At 33.8% G+C, this 23632-nt stretch overlaps 1 protein-coding gene across 2 annotated transcripts in view; it reads right to left on the reverse strand.

Moving 5' to 3' along the window:
- Nucleotides 1-11249: 11249 nt before the first annotated feature.
- Nucleotides 11250-23632, reverse strand: part of LOC128245090 (uncharacterized) — a 39827-nt gene continuing 27444 nt past the window's right edge. Inside the window, exons 2-5 of one of the 2 annotated variants that reach the window (XM_052963305.1) lie at nucleotides 14441-14524; nucleotides 14122-14204; nucleotides 13418-13610; nucleotides 11250-12111 (exon numbers count right to left, since the gene is read on the reverse strand). In XM_052963305.1, the coding sequence (XP_052819265.1) occupies nucleotides 11861-12111; nucleotides 13418-13610; nucleotides 14122-14204; nucleotides 14441-14524 (611 nt within the window). In that variant the 3' untranslated portion in view covers nucleotides 11250-11860. The remainder of the gene's footprint in view (nucleotides 12112-13417; nucleotides 13611-14121; nucleotides 14205-14440; nucleotides 14525-23632) is intronic. The other variant, XM_052963306.1, reaches the window with a different exon arrangement.

The raw sequence follows: 23632 nt of genomic DNA on the forward strand, positions 1-23632 counted from the left end.
CTACATGATATATTCATTTCATAATATTATGAAAACCTATTTCCACGAGGCTGTTTGTCATGCTAGATTGTTAGTGATCGGAAAAAAGACAGAAAATATCTTTTTGGCAAAAAGTATCTAACCACTTAATGACTAGTTCGAATTTCCGCGGTGGTATCCAATAAGAAATAAAAATAATTAGCCATATATATATAACCGGGGTCAATCAAACCTGATTTATTCAACACCGCTCCCCAACCACCACCATAATGTCAGTTTGTGTTTCTAGTTTTGTTTGGCTCCAGGCAATGACCTAACATGTAAATGTTTGAGTATGTTCTGGCCCCGAAAACATGTAGACATCCGTTAATTGGTATCTTATTCAGACATAATGGGCTGTTGTTTATTAATCGTTGGAACTCGTGATGCCTCCATAAATCTGAAGAGTTAAATGATGAAATGCATTCCTGGCAAAAACTTTTATTCGTGATGTACATATTAACATCGACCGTATCGACACTTAAGTTAATCGTTATAAAAACAACACATTTTCAGGTATATATAGATATGACAATTAACCTTTAGTGCTCAAGAAATTTAATAGCCACATATTACCTCGAAGTGCATAAATACAAAAAAACGTTTTCGCAAATACTATTTTTTTTTTATATAGTTAAGGATAAAACTCGACCCTACGACGTAATCGTTTTATTTTTCGTAAGGCAAATTAAATCTGCTTCAAGTATTAAAATCACACAGTCAGGTATTATCATCTTTCTTATCAGAACATTCGACTTAAAAACATGTATAACAACTGTCAAAATGTTTTTTTCGTATGTCATAACATTTATTTTAAAGATAATAAGTTAATACCTTTGTTGCCTAAATACTTATTTTATATCATGCTCGCCTTTTCGTATGTTAAGGTGAAATGTTTTGTAACGATTAAAAAAGTGTTCTTCGCTAATAATCAAAGCCGTCATATGAGGCACACACATGCTGTTCAACTTCTCCATATGTAATCGGTATTATATATGTTCTCTTTTCAATGTCGTTCATCATCGCCTTTAAAACAAATGACGTTTGCCTTTGAAAACTAAGCGTTTATCTGCGGCACAAAACCATCCAGGAACACAAGCTTGGAACTTGTCAATTTTCTTTTCTACATATAACGTGTACATTTTTTTGTCAAAGTGGTGCATAATCGGCATCGGAAACAAGTGAATGTTTTTTTTGTGTTTTTTTTTTGTTATTGTTGTTGTTTTTTGGATGAGCGGAACGTACAAAAGCATTTATATTGCATGATTAAATATTGCTTAGAGTGCTTAACCTTAAATGTTACTAATCGACCTGATACTGGACGTGGTTTACAGTCATACATTTTATTAAAACTGCAAGCAGTTCTTTCCTTATACAACAAGGTTAACTCGTTGTAACTCCTCAAATAGAATGTAGTGGTACATTTCCAAATTTCATCACGTCCCGCGATTAAACTTCGTGAATTGTTGCCTATTTGGTATAGAATGTATATAATTTTACAAGAAATTAACGTTACATGAAAGTTATTTCTACTTATGGTAAATACGAACAAACACTTTACTATTGTTTGAGAAGGAACTAAACTTACCTTTTGTTCGGCTTACTTTATTCATTTGATATCATTAAAGACAATCATACTTCGTTTAGCACTGGCATTGTTCATATTATAACAATAGAGTTTGCTACATTGTGGATATGCCCGGAACTACCAAGTAGACAGTCATAGTTAAGTAATAATAACTACTTCAACCCCAAGTGAGATCATGTATCGCTGACCGTTAATATGCAGTATCCAAAAATATACTGACATGATGTTTTAATGTGTATGTCTTCTATCATATTGTGATGCTGTGTGTCTGGTTGAGTTCATCGTTCATTGTTAGACTGTTGGTTTTTAGTTGCCATTATAATAATACACTTAAAACACATGGACAAGTCAATTAACTAGAGACTCAGACGTATAAACACCACATTCACAGATACAAACAAACCACTCAATCATTTAAATAACGATATATTGTGGGAATACCTAATTGGAACGGTCATTGAAGTCTTGTATCCACTAGGATTTCTTGTTTCATGAGCCCCGTGTTATCTTACCTAAGACGGTACGTATATATACCATTGTTAGCGTCTTATTCATAGATCATATGAACACACTTGAAATTTAATGAGATTTAAAATACATCAAGAAAATACGTTTGAAATAAATAGATACGTATTGTAGACAGCATATGCCAAACAGGTAATCCGCGAGGAATTTCCCTTCGAACCTGAAAAGGCGGACATCTTCAGGATGTGTATTTACTTTCAATTATCCATCAGACAGAGGTGTGATTAATATCGCTATCTTGTTTTTCATCAGATAAAGGTATTAATAACAGTATAATAACATATCGGCAATGAGCCGAGAGATGCTCTTAATATACAATAAAATTGATAGTAGACATAATACAACGTGCAAGGCATTAGGAACTGCTATTTCCCATGATGCCATTGTCTCAATATCACCATTGATCATCGATGCCCCATTATCTGTATACATACACAACCATGAAGGTAATATAGACACAAGGGAGACAATACATTTTACATGGTATATTTTACATATATATATGGATTCCGCCATATAGTCAATACTGAAAGGTTAATATCATGTTATGTAGTGATAGATCATGGCCTCATCTCGACTGTATTTCAATCTCCATTTAATAATGGCCACCAAAGCACCACTATAAACACAGTTAAAGAATGGTCTCACGTTCTGTTTGACAGTGATACCGGTATCTTGATGACACTGGTCGAGACAAGAAATTTATCCTGTAGATAGGATATAAATGACTCCTGGTGCGACTATGTGTTTTTCTACAGCCATAAGGCTTTGTGGATAAACTGAAGGCGAATAGTAAGTAGGTCATGTGTGTATATAAAAAAAAGAAACCGTTGTTATTAGACCAATGAAAACACTTCTTGCAGATTATTATATACAAAATATATAAACTCTGCAAGTACCAATATCAACTGAAGATACAATTTCTTCGTTGAAATGAATGTTTTCTTGAAGCTTCCACAACCTTCCAATTAAATCATAATATTTAAAATTTAAATGGAATGACAAAGATATATCTACTAAAACTTGCAGTGTTTTTATGTTCACATTAAATTTCTTGATATTCATTGCACGTTTTATAGAAACAACAAATGTCACTTCAAATATGCCAACGCTCATGACATAGAACTAGTTAACTAATACGGGAAAGTAAGCATATCTCAGACAATCTTTGAATGTCAAACTTTATCAATTTGACGCAAGGAGTGTGTATCGGATTAGTGACAGTAGACGGACCTTTAAACATCCACGAAAGTTAAAATTATTAAGTTAACTTCTGATGATTGCCTATCTAAAATTCCATTGGCTGAAATTGTAGATTGGATTCTAACAACTATTACGACGAAGCCTATATTTTTCTCATCCAAACCGGAAACAGTTGACCCATACAATTAATCTAAACAAGCACATTTATTAAATAGTTCCGTGTAGTTTGGTGGGCTAGATCTAGAAACTTCTGTACTAGAAATATTTTATCGCAGCTGTGAAATGCACATTATATACATCGACAAGAACATGTATAATATGCTCATTGAAATCCATTTTGTTGATTTTCAGCTATTTCATTTTATCTCAAAACTTGCTTTTATTATTTACCTGGAACAACTGTGAACTCTGTGTGGCATGGTTCCTTTTATTATAAGTATGGGCGATAAATTGATTGAGATCTCAGTACATTGATGGCAAATGTTGATGTGGAGAGGGTGCTGTAATTGGAAATGTCAGTTTTTATTAGTGTACAAGAGACATGAGTAGTCCTTGTTCTTACCTTGTCGAAGAGTTGGACTTAAAATCATTCACTTCCTTTTTAACCGCATGTGTGAAAACGTAGGACGTTCTTCTTAATCCTTCACTTTCGGATAAGCGTTATCGGAATTAATGCAATGTGCATTTCAGACTAAAGACCAAAAAATAGTATAGATACAGAAATTCAGGATCTATCCCACCATACTACACCGTACTATTCTAATGATATTTTCTTCTTTAAATTAAAAGAAGATAGATACACTGTAAGGGGCAATTTTTTCCGGGTTGGGCGAGAAAAGTATCGGGTTTAATACATAACCGTTGGAAAGTACATCAAAAGTACAGTTCCGTTTAACATGTTAGCATATTAAGCACAGGACACTTTTATAACGTTATATTTTATGTGTTTTTTTTCAATTTGCAGTTGGGCGTGTTGTTTTGCTGATGTAAAATAGTATTTATTATTGTTCATGATAGCATCAAGTTTGAACAAAACAACAATATATAGGTGTTATTTCTGCAGCATCTGTTTGCAATTATTATTTTTGGCAGTTTTGAAGGTCTACAGAAATGTGAATACAACTTATGTTCAATATTTCGACGTCATTTGTTAAAATCACTCACTCACTGATTGATTTTCAGAAAGTTTTGTTCAGATTTGTTTATCATTTTTGCATTTCAGTCATAACACATTAGTGCATTAAGTCTATAAGTTTGGAAGCATAATACGCATGAATTTATGTTAAACAACTTAAAGATTTACATGCGACCCATTTTATACCATATAGCAGGCAAAAGTTTTCAAAATCTGTAATATTACAAAGTATAAATAATCCGTGGTAGCATCTTTTTGTAAAACCAATCATCAAAATACCAAAAAAGTAAATGTATTTTGTATAGTGACCCTAACCTTGCAGTTTTTTTTATTATTCTACCTTTGTTTATATGCCAACCAAATATTCCGACAAGTTGTCAAATTCTCATAGAAGTTATAAAGAAAGTCTGCGTAATTGTTATGGCTTTCGTATAGACAATTAGGCCATAATGTATGCTAGAATGTCTTCATTTAATCACCAATGTGAATCTCTTGATATCGCAGACGTAGCTGCCAATCTTGGAGATATCAGAGGCTGTGATTGTATCGCACTCTACTATAAATAGATCACTCTTGTGGCCAAAACTTTATAATGATCTTCCCTAATGGATATTTTGATAGATCAAAGATAAAAAAAAAACGTGTATCCAAAAATCACAATCCTACCTGGTGTTTGCCAATGTATGCAAATACCGTTACCACTAACACAGATCTTCTCATAGAAAGTTAATATATGTTAGAGTACAAAGGGAAGATAAGCATTTTGTGTTTCGTAATGTAAACTCTTAATACACGATAAACGGAAACTAGGCTTTTGCTGTGTTCTCAAAATAATTGAGATTTGTCATCGTTTAGTGTGTAATATCTAACTACATATGTTTCTGTTAATTATTACCTAATCACATTATCCACTTCCTTTCTAAAAATGCAATGATTATGCTGCTGCAATTAAGATGGAGGATTAAGTTGCATCTATTCTCGTCATTTTACTAATTTGTTTGAGATGTTCGGGAGTTTGTAAGTTATCCAACATGCTATACGATGTCTACATTTTTGTTCATTTGCGTTTCACATGCTTAAACTCACCAAAACAAATAGCATGCACACAATAACGACACTTTGCCAGTTGACTAGCCCAAAGAACTTGTGCAGTGTTACCGGAATGTGTATCATGAGTGCCGACGGTCCTGCATCAGACACTATTTCCTAATACGATTGTCAAAAACGATTTAGGATTAAATAACAAAAATCTTCATTATCTTGTTGTATTTACTATAGTACACATGTACAAGTTTAATTATATTTCATATACATAATAAATAAAGTACATTACGTTGACAACAACCTCTTGATTACAAAGCTATTTGCTTTTTAATTACATCACTACTTCATATAATGGATTGCATTGCTTTAGAAATAAGGCTATAGCCTGATTACTAATCGACTACTTAAAGGTAAATACAGATTGTTACATAGTGTAGATCTTTATTTTAAATACCGATAGTAAATGATAGTAGATGCATGTGTGCAACAACGACTATATATATTCATAAAATGATTTGTTTGAACCCTATTTTAACAGTGTTTTTCACTATTCTTTAAATATGTTGAATTATCACCAAAAGGAATTTCTAAAGAAGGAATATATGTTCCATGAAACAATACAATGTTAACAAACCGATGCAATCATGCTCAGGAGAATAAGGTATGTATCTACGTTTTTTGATGTAAGAACTTCTGTATATATCAAAATATTGCGATCATTTTGGGTTACAGGGCGATATGATGATGCATCTGCATAATTCAACCGCCCACACAGTACTGGATTGCGTGCATAATCTATTCCCTCCCATTGCTACCGGTAAAACACTAATGCCATCTCAAAGTCAAAAAGTTTAAATTGCGGCATCACAATAAAATCAACTTCAGGCAAGCGGAGACCTAAAATACTATATAACTAAACGCTCAAACGGTTCAATGATGTATCGTACGTCATTAATCGACAACTTCGAGATCAATCAAAATCAAACTTTAATTGTATTTGTGTCATGACCTTGATCTTATGTAAACAAATCTGAAATCTAGGACAAAAACATCTCTAAGGAATAAGAATGATGTAATAATGCATTACCGACATTTCTTATATTTTTGCATCTATGAAAGCCCTAAAAAACACACAAAAATACAAAAAAATACAAAAAGAACAAAACAATAAAGCACAACAACAAAACAATACACAGACAACATCAAAAGGCTAACTAACTGGAGAGAACACCTATCCTGAACGGCTAGATTTAAGAGTATGTATATATATCGTGCGTCATTGGAAGATCATAAATAACGTTGCCTGTCAATCAATTACAAACATATAACAGTATATTTCTTTTTTCAAAAATATCAAAGTCTGGATGGTAACACAGGCTTGCTTTGTAGCATTAAGAGAGTTCATACGTTCAATGATGTTATCATTTATCAGTTTCTGTTTATATTAACATGAATCTGTTATGTTGTATAATATTATCTGTTCTAGAACGTTTTGCCTGGTTCTTTACTGTACCAAAACCCATTATCTTATTACCATACTACGCATGGAATTATACTCAGACAAGATCTTACAATTTATATTCTACGAAGAAGTTCCAGTATTGGAACGAAGCTAACTGTCACCATGATAAATCGTTTTTCTAACCATAGAATAAATACGACGTATTTCTCGACCGGTCTTTCCATACTCATTCGTCAAACAAACTCTGAAGCCTTCGTTTAACTGCCCACATATCGGAGGTTTAGTGGTAATTATACAATATAGTCGGAAACTTTGCTTAATTAAAACTTGTCAGTTGAATTAAACACAATATTAATTATTTAAGATTGCAAAATATTGATACCTCTTTAAAATGATGTGAAAAATACGTTCGGCATCTAACATCAAGTTTAGGATCAGCCACAAGAGTGACAAACAGATAGAGAAGACGTACACGTGATATCCGAATGTCTCAGTATTGCAAACGTGACTGTCCTAGGTGGAGAATGGAACTCCAGGGGATTGCATTAGTTACATATTGATAAACTTATTGAGAACATAATGGGACAATACCATCGTAATCTTAAGTGATCTCAAAGCCATATTCATATGAATATCTACAGAAACAAGTCCAGTAGACGAGGGTCAACGAATATTATTCTCACCCTGTGTCCAAAATTTATTATCAAATCCATACAATGTATTGATTACATAAAAATGTTACTAATGTACTAAGCTAAAAATGCTTCGCCTAATTTCATTCCGATGTTCAAAACTTTGGTTTTTTATGCTATTCAGTTAGAAGTATTTTCTCGCATTCATAACGTCATTGAAAATTATATATGTTAATTTTTTACATCAATGTGAAATTAGCATATTATAAAAAAAGGCAGGGATAAAAAGTAATCAACTGATAATCTGATAAATGGAACTGGCACTCGTGTTCTGAAAAGAAAGATCTAAATAAATCGACGTGCTTGTCTCATTATATCCGATCGAAACGTCTTCATCAGCTTCACAAAAACATTTTTTTATAAATTCCTTGTATTAAAATGTATTCATTCCCATGCCTTGAACATGTAGTCGGAATGTAAACCTTGGGTATCGACTATGTCCTGCATCAGAACAATAGTTCTTATTAAGATAATTAGCAATGATGTTATAATCACACTTATGTCTACATTTATTATATTGTCTTTAATCGTTATAGCTGTATCAGAAGCACATGTATATCCATAATTATTGAGTGCATAATAATGTAGATGTACAGCTTTTCTATGGTGCAAACAGTCTCTTGACTCAAAAACAAAACATACGGGGAAGGAATATGAACTGTAAATCACCTGCGTATGAATCGAGCTTTACCTTGAATTGCATGTCATAATGATAATAATGTACATATAATGTACTACACCAGCTCAAATCAAGCATAACCTTGCACTGTTTGAAAAACAAGCGTCCATTATGTCTAAATAAATCAAATTACAGAATGTAAATGATCGGTCATAGATCTTTCGACGAGAACGTTCTCAAAGTTTTTTTATCAAAATAAAACCCTGGCACCGTGCGAAGAAATAAATACGAAACATTCCACACTGACATTAACGATGGTGGTGGCGGTGGGGACCATTAGTAGACTTGTGTATTGAGATACTAGAAGTTATATTACGGACACTAGGATATACAAGGTGGATGACCCGTAAAGTCAGGAATAGTCTTAGGTCGGTTTTTGTAATTCTTTTTAAGTCATTTCCTAGCTAACGCTCACTTTCCTAATTTTAGTATATCTTTCTTCATATGATTTGCAAAATAAAAATATTATTTTAAGCTGATCTTATTGGAAAAAAACAACATAGTTTAATATAAGAACACTGATGCATTGCTTTTAATTTGACTATGACAATTTTTAGAATCGACTTAAAGTAGGAAATTACTTAAGAAACTATTTAACGGCACCTTGCCATTCTTTCTTCGGTTTCAGATTAGCCAAAACATTTTTGAGTGATTTTTTCAACGTTTTAATTACTAATTGTTTAAAAAAGAAGGAGATAAATAATTTTATAAATACAAGAAACTTCTAGGCTATGATATCATTGACTATTAAATGTGATATAACGCGTTGTCCTTCGTGTTGTGTTGTAAGTTATGGATGCATTTTGTTGTTTAGAGAGCTTTTCGCTGATTAATTGCTGCAATGCTCGGTATGATGAATCGCATTCCATTAACAGTCAAACTATTTTGTTTACATATAAATACATGCAAAGGTTATTAAAAACTGTATGCACTGTGCTGTTTGTGGAGTTGTGTGCTGCTCTTCCATGTTTCTTGTTTGTGATTTTTTTATTTTTGTGTTCTATGTCTTTGGCGTTTACCCAGTGCCATTAAACCGTGTTTGTGTTTAAAAGTTTTGCTACTGAGTTTATATCTGTAAATACGTATTTAACCTTCCCGATAAATTAAAATTGGAGGTAACAGCCATCACATCAAAGTTCGTACACATGCAAACAAAAATCATGATATGGCCAATTCCGTTGTACGAATTGAAATATGTCAACATTTTTAATTTAAAACAAAGATGGGTATGTTGACAAATAATGGTTGGCAAAACAATTGCATAGTACCGGCCAAATTTCCAGAACGATTTTTTTGTCTCTTTACTTTTCCAAGTACAATTGGTATCATAGCGTAGTACGGTTTGTTTGACTCTTAAGGTCAGATTTGTAATAGGCTAAGTAATTTGTTTAAATGTTTAATAAATAATGGTCTGACATTGTATATAAATCATAACATTCTAGAAATACATATATCCATTTCAAACATTCCTGTAGTTGACGCAAAACTCGTCCGATTGAAGCTTTTGTCATAGTGGCACGATGGCGATGGCCAATTGCACGTCGGTTGTACGACCAAACCAACAAAACAGACAACGGACAGATAGATGTATTAAATACTATACAGAATGCAAGAAAAGGTAAAACGGATGGATATTGACGGCAATACTTTGAGCCAGTACAACATTTAAGATTCAACAGTTATATAAAGCAGCCATAGAACATGTATACAATGCTGACGATAAGGCATCAATATAATAATGACTCAGGCGATTACACAAACAGAACATTTACTATAGGAAAGGAGAGTTCTGTAGAATCACTCCATAGTTAGTTCCTAATTGATATTGTGCAGCGGCTAACGTGTTAATTTGCTGTGGACGGAAACTCCTTGGATAATTATATCCATTTACATCAAGGTAAACTGAGTATGTAAGAAAGATATTGGGATATAATGTAATCAGCTGAAAATCTGAAGGATACTGTATTTCAGCTAATACATTGAATAATGATATTTCCTCAGCTCGTATTTAGGTTCAGAAAAATAACTCAATTTACGCCGTAGCGACAATTTTTTAACAGTCATGAATATATCCACAACAGGGGAGTCTCGCCAAAACTGCCAGAATTGGATAAACCTTATTTACTGACGAACATTCATACTTTTAACAAAGCCTTGCCGGTCGATTACCCCCGATACCTGTGCAGTGTTAACAGAGTGTGTATCACGGGTTTCGACTATAGCCTGCATCAGTAAAGATCATTTACAAAGATGTAATTATAAAAGAGAAGGTTACATGCACTTAACTATTAAAAATGCGCATGTTTATCAAGTGTTGAGTGCAAATGCAGGTATTCAGTGCATTTCGGTACAAGAAGTTCCTTCATTCCAAGGCAAAACGAGAAACGAATATAAATTGGGCATCACCTGTTCATGAAACAAGCTTTGCGTAGAACTGCATTTTTAATCGGGAACCGCTCGCCGTAAATATAAGTGAATAATGCTTCTTTCGGTGTCATTTTTGTAAATGGCAAGATTGTAGTTTGTTTAAGATTAACATATCCATATGATATTACAATAAAAAGCACGTATTATAAGTAATCCGCCAGTCAGAGGTTCGGGACCCACACCTGTCATTATATAAAGGAAACTGTTATTATATAACTCTTTTCTATACGTGTATCACCTGGTACAATAATTGTGCATAAGTCCGATGTTATACTTCAACAATAAGATCCAGTAAACTGTCAACAATTAACACACTGCTGACGAGGCCAAAATGAGCGTCACCTTTTCTTCCAGCATTTAAATGCAAATATTTGTGCAATTCATATGAGGTCAGATCGAGTTTGGCAAGCGTTAAAAGATGACCATAATATATATTAATTTGTACAATGATCATACATGTAGGGAGACAAAGTTCATCGATGTTCTTTATTTATTCATTATCTTCAAATGGAAGCACCTGCATTAACATTATTGTGTCGTTATGGGAAGTATCTATTATAGGCTTACGAAACGATAAACGAATAATTACGATAAACGAATTATTTTTTACACTTTACAAGTACTGGTTTTGAAGTATTAGATCTGATTGAAGGTTAAAACACGTCCATAGTGTTGTAAATTTTGTTCCTTTCGTACTATCGTCGCCATAAACGGCAGAGCACAGGTTTTGTTTCAAGTCGCTTTACAGTCCTTAACACAAAAAAAAACGCATATTATATAATCATAGTAATAAACATATATGGGCGATCATAAGCAGCGGACGGGAACACGTGACGCTGATGAGCGCACTTTTTGTTGAATATTGGACAATTCCACAACAGGCCTTGTATACACTTCCAGCACAGACGTCTCACAGATCACAAACATGGTAATGGCGACACGAAAATGTATGAATATAGTAAGCACAGTTATATTGATTGAACTTAAACGATCACATAATGGATATTCCATCAGAAAGGGCACAGTTCACAAGTAAATATTAATTCTACATCACATTTAATCAACTCCGTTTGATAACAGATCCACCTCATTTTCCCTTCGGCCGGCCCTTCCGGCTTAATCGCCGATAAAGCCTGACAAAGAAGCCCGTGGCGCCCTTTGAGTCGCGTTTTCGCATCTCAGGCTCGGTGTACCCCTCGGGGGACGGGTGAACGTCCGGGTTGAGCTTGTGGCGGATCTGCTTAACTATGGCGACCAGCAGTTCGTCCACGTGGTGGTTGAGGGCGGCCGACGTCTCCAACTGGAGACAGTCGTACGTCCTGGAGATGGAGTTCACGTCTGAAACAAAGGATTGCATTTATATTTTTATTTGCCATTAGTTTATGCACTATTTATTTCATAACAATACATTGAAACAAAATCGTTTAGTTGGTGGGTAAGCTGACTGAAAATCGTATTACCTCTCTCCTTTTCTAAAATGATGCAGTACATATCGTTAAAGTAAAATTTTAATTTTAACAAAATTGAAAATGGCATTGCAGAAATCTAATAATTTAGTGTCATTCTTATTGTAAATATTTAAGCTTATGTTTATAATGATACATTAGAAAAGGTAATTGCCTCGGTTTCGATATTGTTAAATAGATAAGTAGGAAACGAGAATAAATCTTAAGACCATCTTAGTTGGTATGAACGACGAAATAAAAATAATATTAGTTATCAATGGTAGTACTCGTCCTTTCTCGGTATCAAGGGAATTCAAACTAGGCTTCGCAAAAAACAAATCTCTTTGTGATGGATTTGAATCTGTGAACATAATCGGTTTGTATTGGTATTTCCAAAAAAGAGGTTGTGGATTGTGATATTTTGATTTAGTTGTTTATTTCGAAGTATAATGATTCTCTGCCGGTGATAGATGCTGCAGTGAAAAAAATAGTAGTCATTTCAATTTGACCACGTTGGCCACTATGACTTGGGTTACTATTCATTGAAAACAGAAGCTCCAATAGAAAACTGCATGTTCTTATACGTGTATAATTGATTGCGTCTTCACATAGTAGTAACACACCTGTACAATTTACCTACGATGAAAAACAGAAAGTGTTTGTTTGAAAATAGGTATTGATTAATTGACGTTCAAATGAAGTTCATTCCGAGAAATGGTTAAAGAGATAAGTGTGTTTCCAATTATATTTTTATTTAACATAACTACCATATTAATGTTTTAACTGTCAATTTATGTTGGTTAAACAAGACAGCAAACACCTATATGACGTTGGAACAACCGGTTTTCATCATGAATACTATTATATTTGCGTACTCATTTAGACTTGTGACAATGGAAGGCAACAATGAGTTGTTGTTTTTACTTCAAAAGATCAAATTTAAGATGCAAAATAAAATGATTTGCTTATCTATCTATCAATGTTGTTGTTTATTTATTCCGGACCATTTTCGTATTCAGTTTGAATTTCTATGGTAACATGTCGGGTAGGACAACGAGGCGGAGAAAGGCAAACTAATAGTTGGGCAAACCGTCATCTACTCTTTTTCCTAGACGGGTCATTTTTTTGAAACACTTTCTACACAAGAAAGTAATTCTACGAACAAATACAAATAAAAGAACATTGGAAAACAATATTACCTTCTTTTTTAACCTTGCGTTTCCGGACAAGGTCAATCTTGTTACCGACGAGGATGATGGGTCGGTCAGTGCCGAGGCCGTGACGGAGCTTGTAGAGGCTCTGTACCGCCGCGTCAAACGTCACTCGATCAATAACTGAGTATACCACAACGTACGCGTCCGCTGTTACGTCAATGTCGTGATCGACCTCGTCCTGAAAGTACACAGTTGATAGCACCTTTGGTTACGTACTAGACGAAAATTAATATTCGTTAATATTTGTTGACGATGTACATTGTACAGGTCACATTAACCAATACGTCTATCTTTCTGTCTGTCGGCCTGTCTATTTGGTTCCATTTTTTAAAAGCTGGATGGCTCATCCGCAGGTTATCTTTTAATAAGTTTGCAAATGCTAATTGGTCAACAGTCGTTTTTTGCTAAGAATTGACCAATCAATGAACATTTCGCCTTACTTTGGCCAAACTAAAAACTTAACCAGTTTTATTTTTTACAATTGGCTGACTAGAGGACTAGATTATATCTTATTACATAGGTTTTATTTCGGCAACGGAAAAACGTATCACATAATCACAACATTAATTATTTAGTAACTGAACTGGCCAATGTTTCTATATGTAATGAAACGCCAATTTAAGAACTAATCATCTTTGCTTAGCTTGGATATCATGTGTGACCAGTAAGTATAATAAGTGAATACGTACGTCCCAGGGCAAGGCGTCTAAAAATTCCATGGTAAACTCCTCCCCATCCAGCTGGATTGTCACCGTTCGCTCGATATCATCAGCTGTAACACAAGAGAAATATTTTTAAAGTAAAACACAGACGTATACATATTGGTGTGTATGTTCGCAGGACATCAATTAATTACATTGAGAACTCTTCCACCTCCAGATCAATCGTCACCGCCCTTTCGATCTCCTTGGCTGTAAAACGGGGAAAATATAAATATAAAATTGTGCTCATTTCTTTGCATGCAAGTACGCAGGTTGAGTGTATACTTGAAAGAAAATTGTTATTTACCAATAGATATAGATATGTTTGGGAGAACCCACAAATTGTGACTTTTCTCGTCTGGCTGGATCGTCTCCGTCTGTTCTTCATCGACTGTAAATAGAAACAAAGCTATGAGCGTTTGGTGTCGTCGGCTTCAATGGCAGCCGCTGTAAACATCAAAATTAGATAAAGGAAACAATGTACAAAAACCTAAAACTATCATGATAAGCATATCCTTTCTGAATCGTCATAGTGCTCTTGATGAGGTCCGCTGTAACTCAAAAAACATAACCAAAAATAATATGTGTATTGATATCTAATAAAGCTCATGTCGTTGCCAGAAATAACGCACCCTTAAACAAGAAATGACAATAATTCTGGAACTTGGAACCGATTAAAGAATATCAAATACTTTGACCGATCTGGAATTATTATCTCCAAGTTTCTGCACTACAACCGCACCCAACATTGCAATTGTTGCAGTTTGTAGTTAGGGCCCTAGATATCCTCTTATTAAGTTTTGGAGTTTTTGTTGTGTATTTTGAGAATGACATATAAAATGGCCATAATTCTAATAAACATCTAACCAATGAGGATGTGATGTCAGAAACACTTTGAAAGTTACATCACACGTGCAACCTTTGTTAAGTGGCGTTTTATTGTCTCAACCAGAAAAACGTAACAAAATTACCATTTAAAAAAAGGCAATACATTGTATTCTACAGAAGATGTTATGGTTGACGTTCATAAATTGACATATGAATTTTGCAATGTAACATTATCTTAGATTAAGACTACAATGGTATATATACCTTAAAATGCAATTCTTCTTCTTAGATTTCCATGAGTGTATTGACGTTTGAAGGCATGTGCATACTTTGAAATGATTTTAGAATAAAAGGTAAATTAATCTTAAATGTTATTATTCTAAAATTTTCAAGAGCTTTTCGACGTTTAAAGGCATGTGCATACTTAGAGTTATTTTAGTATGAAAGATATGCTCTTATATCATAGAGAACAATATCACTATACTTCGGATACATCAGCAGTGTTTACAACGTGCAAATCCGGTTTGATTTTATTCTTGCTTATGGTCACAATACTTATGCTATGTATGGGCCTTTTATGGTAGCTAACTTCTGCTGAGCTTGGTTCTTTAAGGCCTGTGCGTTGTTGTCTTTTACTGTTGATGATTTGGCAACGATTTAAGCACAGTTACTATGGCGAAGGATGCTTCTGGCTAAGTTATTTACCACTTGCGATATCGAAAATACTACGACTTTTGACTTTGATAGGATGGGCCGTTTTTTCTATCCAAAAATATCCTCTATATATCTAGTGCACTTGAACAATATTACATCATTTTACATCCTGTTGTTTTGCACTGTCTATTTATATGAATTGGTACATGTTTTGTTTGAGGTAAAGGTTTTACATATTTCTCCTCCAAAGATAAAACCTCATACGCTTAATCAATACCATAAACATATCATGTGTGAGGATGTCTATTATATTAATATACATTAATTTCATTTAACCCCTAAGAATATCTGTGATTGAACATAAAGAGCAGTTGAGGATTTAGGTAATAGAAAGAAAATAAAAACGGCAACGTGTGCCTGCAGTTGCCCTAGTTTCTTTTTACTAATTAAGGACATGAGCTGAACATCAGACCTATGTTTTTCAAATTTTATGCCATTTTAGTCTAATCTTCTGAATAAAACGACAACTGTATGATTATTTTCATTTCACGATATTACGAACTTCTAGAAAACCTGTTTCCACGAGGCTGTTTGTTGCTAGAATGTAAGTGATCGAACAAAAAGACAGGAAATGTTTTTTTCGGCATAAAGTATTCAAACGCTTAATGACTAGTTCGAATTTCCGCGGTGGTATCCAATAATATTTAAAAATAATTAGCCATATATATAATCGGGGTCAATCAAACCTGATTTATCAAACACCGCCTCCCCAACCACCACCATAATGTCAGTTTGTGTTTCTTGTTTTGTTTGGCGCCAGGAAATGACCCTACATGTAAATGTTTGAGTATGTTCTTAACTTTAGGTCCTCGACTGGCCCCGAAAACATGTAAACATCCGTTAATTGGTATCTTATTCAGACATAATGGATTGTTGTTTATCAATCATTGGCAACTTATGATGCCTCCATAAAACTGAAAAGTTAAATGATAAAGTGCATTCATGCCAAAAACTTTGTTTCACGTTCGTAATGTACGTATTAACATCGACCGTATCGACAATTAAATTAATCGTGATAATAAAAGAACATATTCAGGTATATATAGATATGACAATAATGCATTTTATATCGTTTTCACCACGTGTTCAACTAACCTTCAGTGTTCAAGAAATTTACTAGCCACATATTACCTCGAAGTGCATAGATACGAAGAACGTTTCCGCAAATACTGAAAACAAATTCTATGGTTAAGGATAAACTCGACCCTATGACGTAATTGTTAAAAGCTATCGTTTTATTTTTTGTAGGGAAAATTGAATCTGCTTCAAGTATTAAAAGTACACAGTCAAGTTTTATCATCTTTCTATTCAAAACATTCGACTTACAAACATGTATAACAATTGTCAAAATGGTTTTTGGTATGTCATAACTTCATTTATTTTAAAGATAATAAGTTAAAACCTGTGTTGCCTAATTACTTATTTTTATATCATGCTCGCCTTTCGTATGTTAAGGTGAAATGTTTTGTAACGATTTAAAAACAATTTCTTCGCTAATTATCTAAGCAGTCATATGATGCACACATATGCTGTTGAACTTCTCCATTTGTAATCGGTATATTACATGTTCTCCTTTCAATGTCGTTCATCATCGCCTTTAAAACAAGTGATGTTTGCCTTTGAAAACTAATCGTTCATCTGCGGCACTAAACCATCCAGGAACACATGCTTGTAACTTGTCAATTTTCTTTTCTGCATATTACGAGTCCTCCTTTTGGTCAAAGTGGTGCATCATCGGCATCGGCATCGGAAACAAGTGAATGGTTTTTTTTGGATTTTTTTGTTATTGTTTATTATGGATGAGCTGAATGTACAAAGGCATTTCTATTGCATGATGAGATATTGCTTAGAGTGCTTAACCTGAAATGTTATTAGTCGACCTGATACTGGACGTGGTTTTCAGTCCTACATTTTGTTCAAACTGCAAGCAGTCATTCCCTAATATAGCAAGGTTAACTCGTTATATCTCCTCCAATAGTATTCAGTGGTACATTTCCAAATTTCATACAACGATTAAACTTTGTGAATTGTTGCCTATTTGGTACATACTGTATGGAGTTTTACAAGAAAATAACGTTACATGAAAATTCGTTCTACTAATGGTAAATACGAACATCAACTTTAATATTGTTTGTGACACACTGCGAAGGAACTAAACTTATCTTTTGCTCGGCTTACTTTATTAATTTTATATCAATAAATACAATCATACTTCGTTTCTGTCGCTGGCATTGTTCTTTTATAGATTCAAATGCATAATAACCATACAGTATGCTAAGTTTAGGATATCTCCTGAATGTTTAACCCAAACTTCTAAGGAGACAGTCATAGTTAAGTAATAATTAACTACTTTAACCCCAAGTGAGCTTCTGTATCGCTGATCGTTCATATGGGCTACCCAAAAATATACTGATATGATGTTTTAATGTATTTGTGATATCCCTTTATCATATTGTGATGTTGTGTGTCTCTCTGTTAGGCTTTTATGCCTCTTAGCAAGTTCATCGTTCATGGTTAGACTGTTGGTTTTTAGTTGCCATTATGATTATACATTTACAAATACAGGGACAAGTCAATTAATTAGAGACTCAAACGTATAAACACCACATTAACAGATACAAACAAACCACTCACTCATTCAAATAACGATTTAATATGGGAATACCTTATTGGAATGGTCATTGAAATCTTGTATCCACAACTAGGATTTTTTGTTTAGTGAGTCTCGTGTTATTAAACCTAAGACCATACGTATATATAACATTGTTAGCGTCTTATTCAAAAATCATATGAACATACTTGAAATTTAAATGATATTTAAAATTAGGGATGCAAACGAATAATCGAATATTCGATCAAATATTTGGTATTCGAAGGTCAAAATCGGTATTCGGATATTCGAAAAAAAAACAATAAAGAGAATAAAAAACTTTTGCCTACACTGTTGTTTATAAAGTTCGTTTGTCTTGTTTTTACTTCCCCAAATGCCAGAGGTGTGAATTTGATGATAATACACTTTACACTCGTCATATATCAGGGACATATCGCCGGGTGCTATAAAAAGTTCCCCTACTTTAAAATAACTGGCTTGGAATCGGCTTTAACACATATGTGTTGGCTAAGTTGCAAATTAAACTGTGCTATGTAAATCACCGTGATGATATGAATGCCATGTGCTATAATTATGTTGTTACATATATGTGCTTAAAACTGTTTTCCATGTTTCGATACAATATTCGTGCTTTAAATTGTAGATGTATAGTAAAGCGTTTTATAATATATATTTCCTCTATTGTTGTACAGTGCATGAATCAAATCCACATATGTTTTCGTTTTATTATTTTACTAGTTCCCGTTTCTGGTATATTTAGTCAATTTAGAAGTCAATCTCTTGAGGACAGACCCTCCATTGGCGCAAAACGCTATTTGACTAGGAATCCATCTAATTTCAAATTGTTTACAAATATAAAGGCAGCGGAATTTTGAATAATTCGATTTTGTTGTTTGTCTGTTGATAATGTATTGCTTTTGTCTTCCTGAAAATTGAGAGTTTCAAAAGCTCATTTTGTGAAATCATGGTCCGCACCGTGTACTGGCTACGACAAAGTGGTGTTATAATGCATCGGCTATTACTTTAGCGAATAATAATAATAATAGTTTGCTATATCTTCTTAAATATGTATTTCGGTAATCGAATATTCGATCGAAAGAATTACCGAATATTCGAATATCAATTTTGCCATTCGTTTGCATCCCTATTTAAATACATCAAGAAAATACGTTTGAAATAAATAGATACGTATTGCAGACAGCATATTCCAAACAGGTAATCAGCGAGGAATTTCCCTTCGCATCTGACAAGGCGGACATCTGCAGATTGTGTATTTACTTTCAATTATCCCTCAGACAGAGGCGTGATTAATATCGCTATCTTGTTTTTTATTAGATAAAGGTATTAATAACAGTATAATAACATATCGGCAATGAGCCGAAAGATGCTCTTGATATACAGCAAAATTGATAGTAGACATTAAACAACGTGCAAAACATTTGGAACTGCTACCTCGTATGATGCCATTGTCTCCATATCACCATTGATCATCGATGCCCCATAATTTGTATTAACCTAGCATAGTAAAGAGAAGCCATTAATTGGAAAATACACAACCATGAAGGTAATACAGCCACAAGGAAGCATCATGCACTCACAAGGTCTCAATTCAAGGGTCAATTAATTATCAGTTCAATTTGGGATTTAACCAGTTTTCGGAGATTTATATTCTATGTTTTTGATCACATGATCTAAAACGGAGATTTCACAATCAATTACGACAAATGGCAAAAGAACAATACATTTTACGTGCAATCTTTTACATAATTTGGGGTTCCGCCATATAGTCAATACTGAAAGGTTCAATTATATTATGTAGTCATTGGTCGTGGCCTTATCTCGACTGTATTTCTATCTCATTTATAATGGCCACCAAAGCACCACTATAAAGCCAGTTAAAGAATGGTCTCACGGCCCGTTTGAATGTGATACCGATTACACTGGTCGAGACAAGAAATTTATCCTGTAGGCTCAAGACCACAGTTATCTGCCCCCCGTTGACCAAGATCCGGATGTGAATACAGAAACAAAGAGTGCTTGTGTTCAAGTATCAATATTTTATTAAAATTGAATGAAAAAGAAGCAAAAAATGTTCTTTTTGCAGAGAACTTGACTGAAGTTGACACTCTATTGCAGAAATTGATAGTTTTCAATGTAAATATTGGAAAAATCATAGCTTGTGGAAGTCTGAAAATTAGTTGTTTGTAGCCGATTGACTCCCTGGCGGAAGGGTTATGTATTTGAACTCAATTTTGACAGTCGGGTCAATGGTTAACATGGTGTTTTCTTGTGATTATATTTTGTGTCTTGAATTGTTCTAGAGATGCCATGTCCTTGTTTTTCAATTGGGGTGTGTATAAAGTCAAAAGCCAGGTTAGTGTCTATATGAAACATATAGTAAAAATAACTGTGGTCTCACGCCTGATATAGAGGAAGCTTTTGGAGGGGTGGCCTATTTTAAATTGTTATAAATTCTTAATTTATACAGCTATCTGGTTGAAATTTGGCCAGTCGACAGTGCTTAGCCATAGAATATTGGTGTTTGAGTATGAAATGTGAAAATCTTATATTACATAATATAAATTAATAATATATAATTTTCTTATATATTTTTGACATTTTTAAAAAAAACTACTTTCACTTTCAATTTAATGTTTGGAAATAGTTCCAAATGATGGTAACTAATGAATGAAAGCCTCACTTTCAATTCCAAAGTATAAATGGAGGGATTTTTTTAACATAGGAAGCAGACCCAGGAGGAACTGTCTGTTGAAGACCCCCCCCCCCCCACCAAGCTGCCCACCAGAGGCCAAGCTGTACTTGGTGTTTGCCAACATGCTGTAATTTGTAAGTACTTCAATATAATATATTAGAAAATGGTATCCAAACTGAAGTACAAAGTGAGACAGTTTGGTCATAAAAGCCCATTGAGACTGTTTGTTCCATTCCTAAATGAATTTCTTTCATGTTGTCAATCATTTCTGGTGTGGCTTTAATAATAATATTATTTTCTAATGAAACTGCTGACTTGTATCAGTCTTTGGTCTGTATTGTGCATCTATTCACACATTTTGTTTGCTCTTTTAAGCAAACATTACAATAATTGCAAATTCTATAAGCAATTAAACAAAACTTACTGCACATAGGATGCAGAATGATGTTTTATTTAGTGTGCATATGATTTTCAGCTTATGGACAAGAAAACATATACTTTAACAATCACAGCAACACAATGAGATCCCAATTTTAAAGAAATAATGCCACCTTTCATTAATTCATTAATTCATTCTATCAATCATTCATATATATTCATTAATTCATTCATTTATTCAATTTATTCATTGAAAAACTTGACATTTCTCAAGGCAAAATAAATAAAAAGTGAGCAGCTTTCATAAAGAATAGAGCCTTTTCCCTTAATGCATTAAAAAACACAACCTTAATACAGTATAAATGTTTTAAAAACCCTAATTTATTGCTTATTTTAATAGCCAGCCTGGTTGCTGTAGCCACAGAGGAATTTTCAAGGACAAGAACCAGTGCTGGTAAAACTGTGGTCTCTGTGGTTTTCCATACCGGCTCTCGGCAAGGATTTTCAAGAAAGGAATACCATCTCCAAGTAAGAAGAAATTCTAAGCATGTCTGGTTTGAATGCTTGCAAAATGTATCTGGGTACTCAATAAGATGAGGTTTACCTTTGAGTTGTTAAAAACTGATTGCAAAATGTCCAAAAGACTATATATTCTATTAAATTTGTCCTGAAAATCTTTGAATTCATGAACTTTTCTGCATATTTATCACATTTATGACTATATTAAAGGTTGTGTATGCCTCAAATGAGTGTTTACAGGCCTTTTTCAAACTTTAACAGTAGTGGCAGATAGTTTTATTTGTGTAAAACATTGCTTTTGTGTCTTGCTTGCAGATCATGATGTGCCAATAAGCTCCAGTTAGCTGCGGCCTTTTCCCCAGGCGGTAGTCCTGCAATCTGAATCCAGGAGATGCAGCTCTGAATCCAATATTTCAGAAGAATGAAGATGTTAGTCAACTCTGTAGTGCTTGTTTGTGTGTAAATGATTCCAATGAGTGAGATTTATAGCAAATCAGGTGTAAATAAGCATCTTATAGACAATAGTGAAGTGCTGTACTCTGAATTTAATGCCAAATCTAGCCTTCAAAACAGATTCTTAAAGTAAATTTTTTTTAAAAATGGGCATAATAATGCTATCTCTGCATTTTCTACATCATGTAGCCACCTCATACATGAAAACACTAGCAGTTGTCATGAATCTTTAAGTTTTGGTGTGTTTTTTGCCATTTCCTTTGTTGCGCCATTTGTCCCGGAAGCCAACAATTTGGCATATAGTGTTGTTTAGACTGTCTATTAACACATTATCACTAAATTTCTTGTGTTAAACTGAACAGTTCTGTTACCTTTGTATATAAGTGGACCAGAAAAGCAAAATTTTGACAAGTTGAGGCATTTCAGTTGGGCTCTATGTCATTTTTTATATAAAACACTAAGCCGATGAAGTGGAAAAACCTTATTTTGCTTAGAAAAAATCTTAAAAGAGTAGGCAGGCCAGTTTTGTGGTGCTGTTCTATAGACACCATTAAAAGCTACAAGGAAAACTTTACTTGGTCAAATTATTCCAATGCATAAGGAAATAATGGACTCTTCAAAGGTTTGCGGCTTAACATTTGAGGGAAATGGCTGTTTCTGCTTTTTATGAAAATACCACAGGTGCTAATACTTGTCTCATTCATTTAGTGTTTGATATATCATTGCCAAACTTTCAGTATGTGTTGCATATAGCCTGAAGCTGAACTATAGGAGATTTGAAGTCTGTTTCTGAAAAAATGTTGCTTAAATAGGCTCAAGACCACAGTTATCTGCCCCCCGTTGACCAAGATCCGGATGTGAATACAGAAACAAAGAGTGCTTGTGTTCAAGTATCAATATTTTATTAAAATTGAATGAAAAAGAAGCAAAAAATGTTCTTTTTGCAGAGAACTTGACTGAAGTTGACACTCTATTGCAGAAATTGATAGTTTTCAATGTAAATATTGGAAAAATCATAGCTTGTGGAAGTCTGAAAATTAGTTGTTTGTAGCCGATTGACTCCCTGGCGGAAGGGTTATGTATTTGAACTCAATTTTGACAGTCGGGTCAATGGTTAACATGGTGTTTTCTTGTGATTATATTTTGTGTCTTGAATTGTTCTAGAGATGCCATGTCCTTGTTTTTCAATTGGGGTGTGTATAAAGTCAAAAGCCAGGTTAGTGTCTATATGAAACATATAGTAAAAATAACTGTGGTCTCACGCCTGTAGATAAAAAATAAAT

The sequence above is a fragment of the Mya arenaria genome, chromosome 8, assembly GCF_026914265.1.
Source record: "Mya arenaria isolate MELC-2E11 chromosome 8, ASM2691426v1".
Lineage (NCBI taxonomy): Eukaryota > Metazoa > Mollusca > Bivalvia > Myida > Myidae > Mya > Mya arenaria.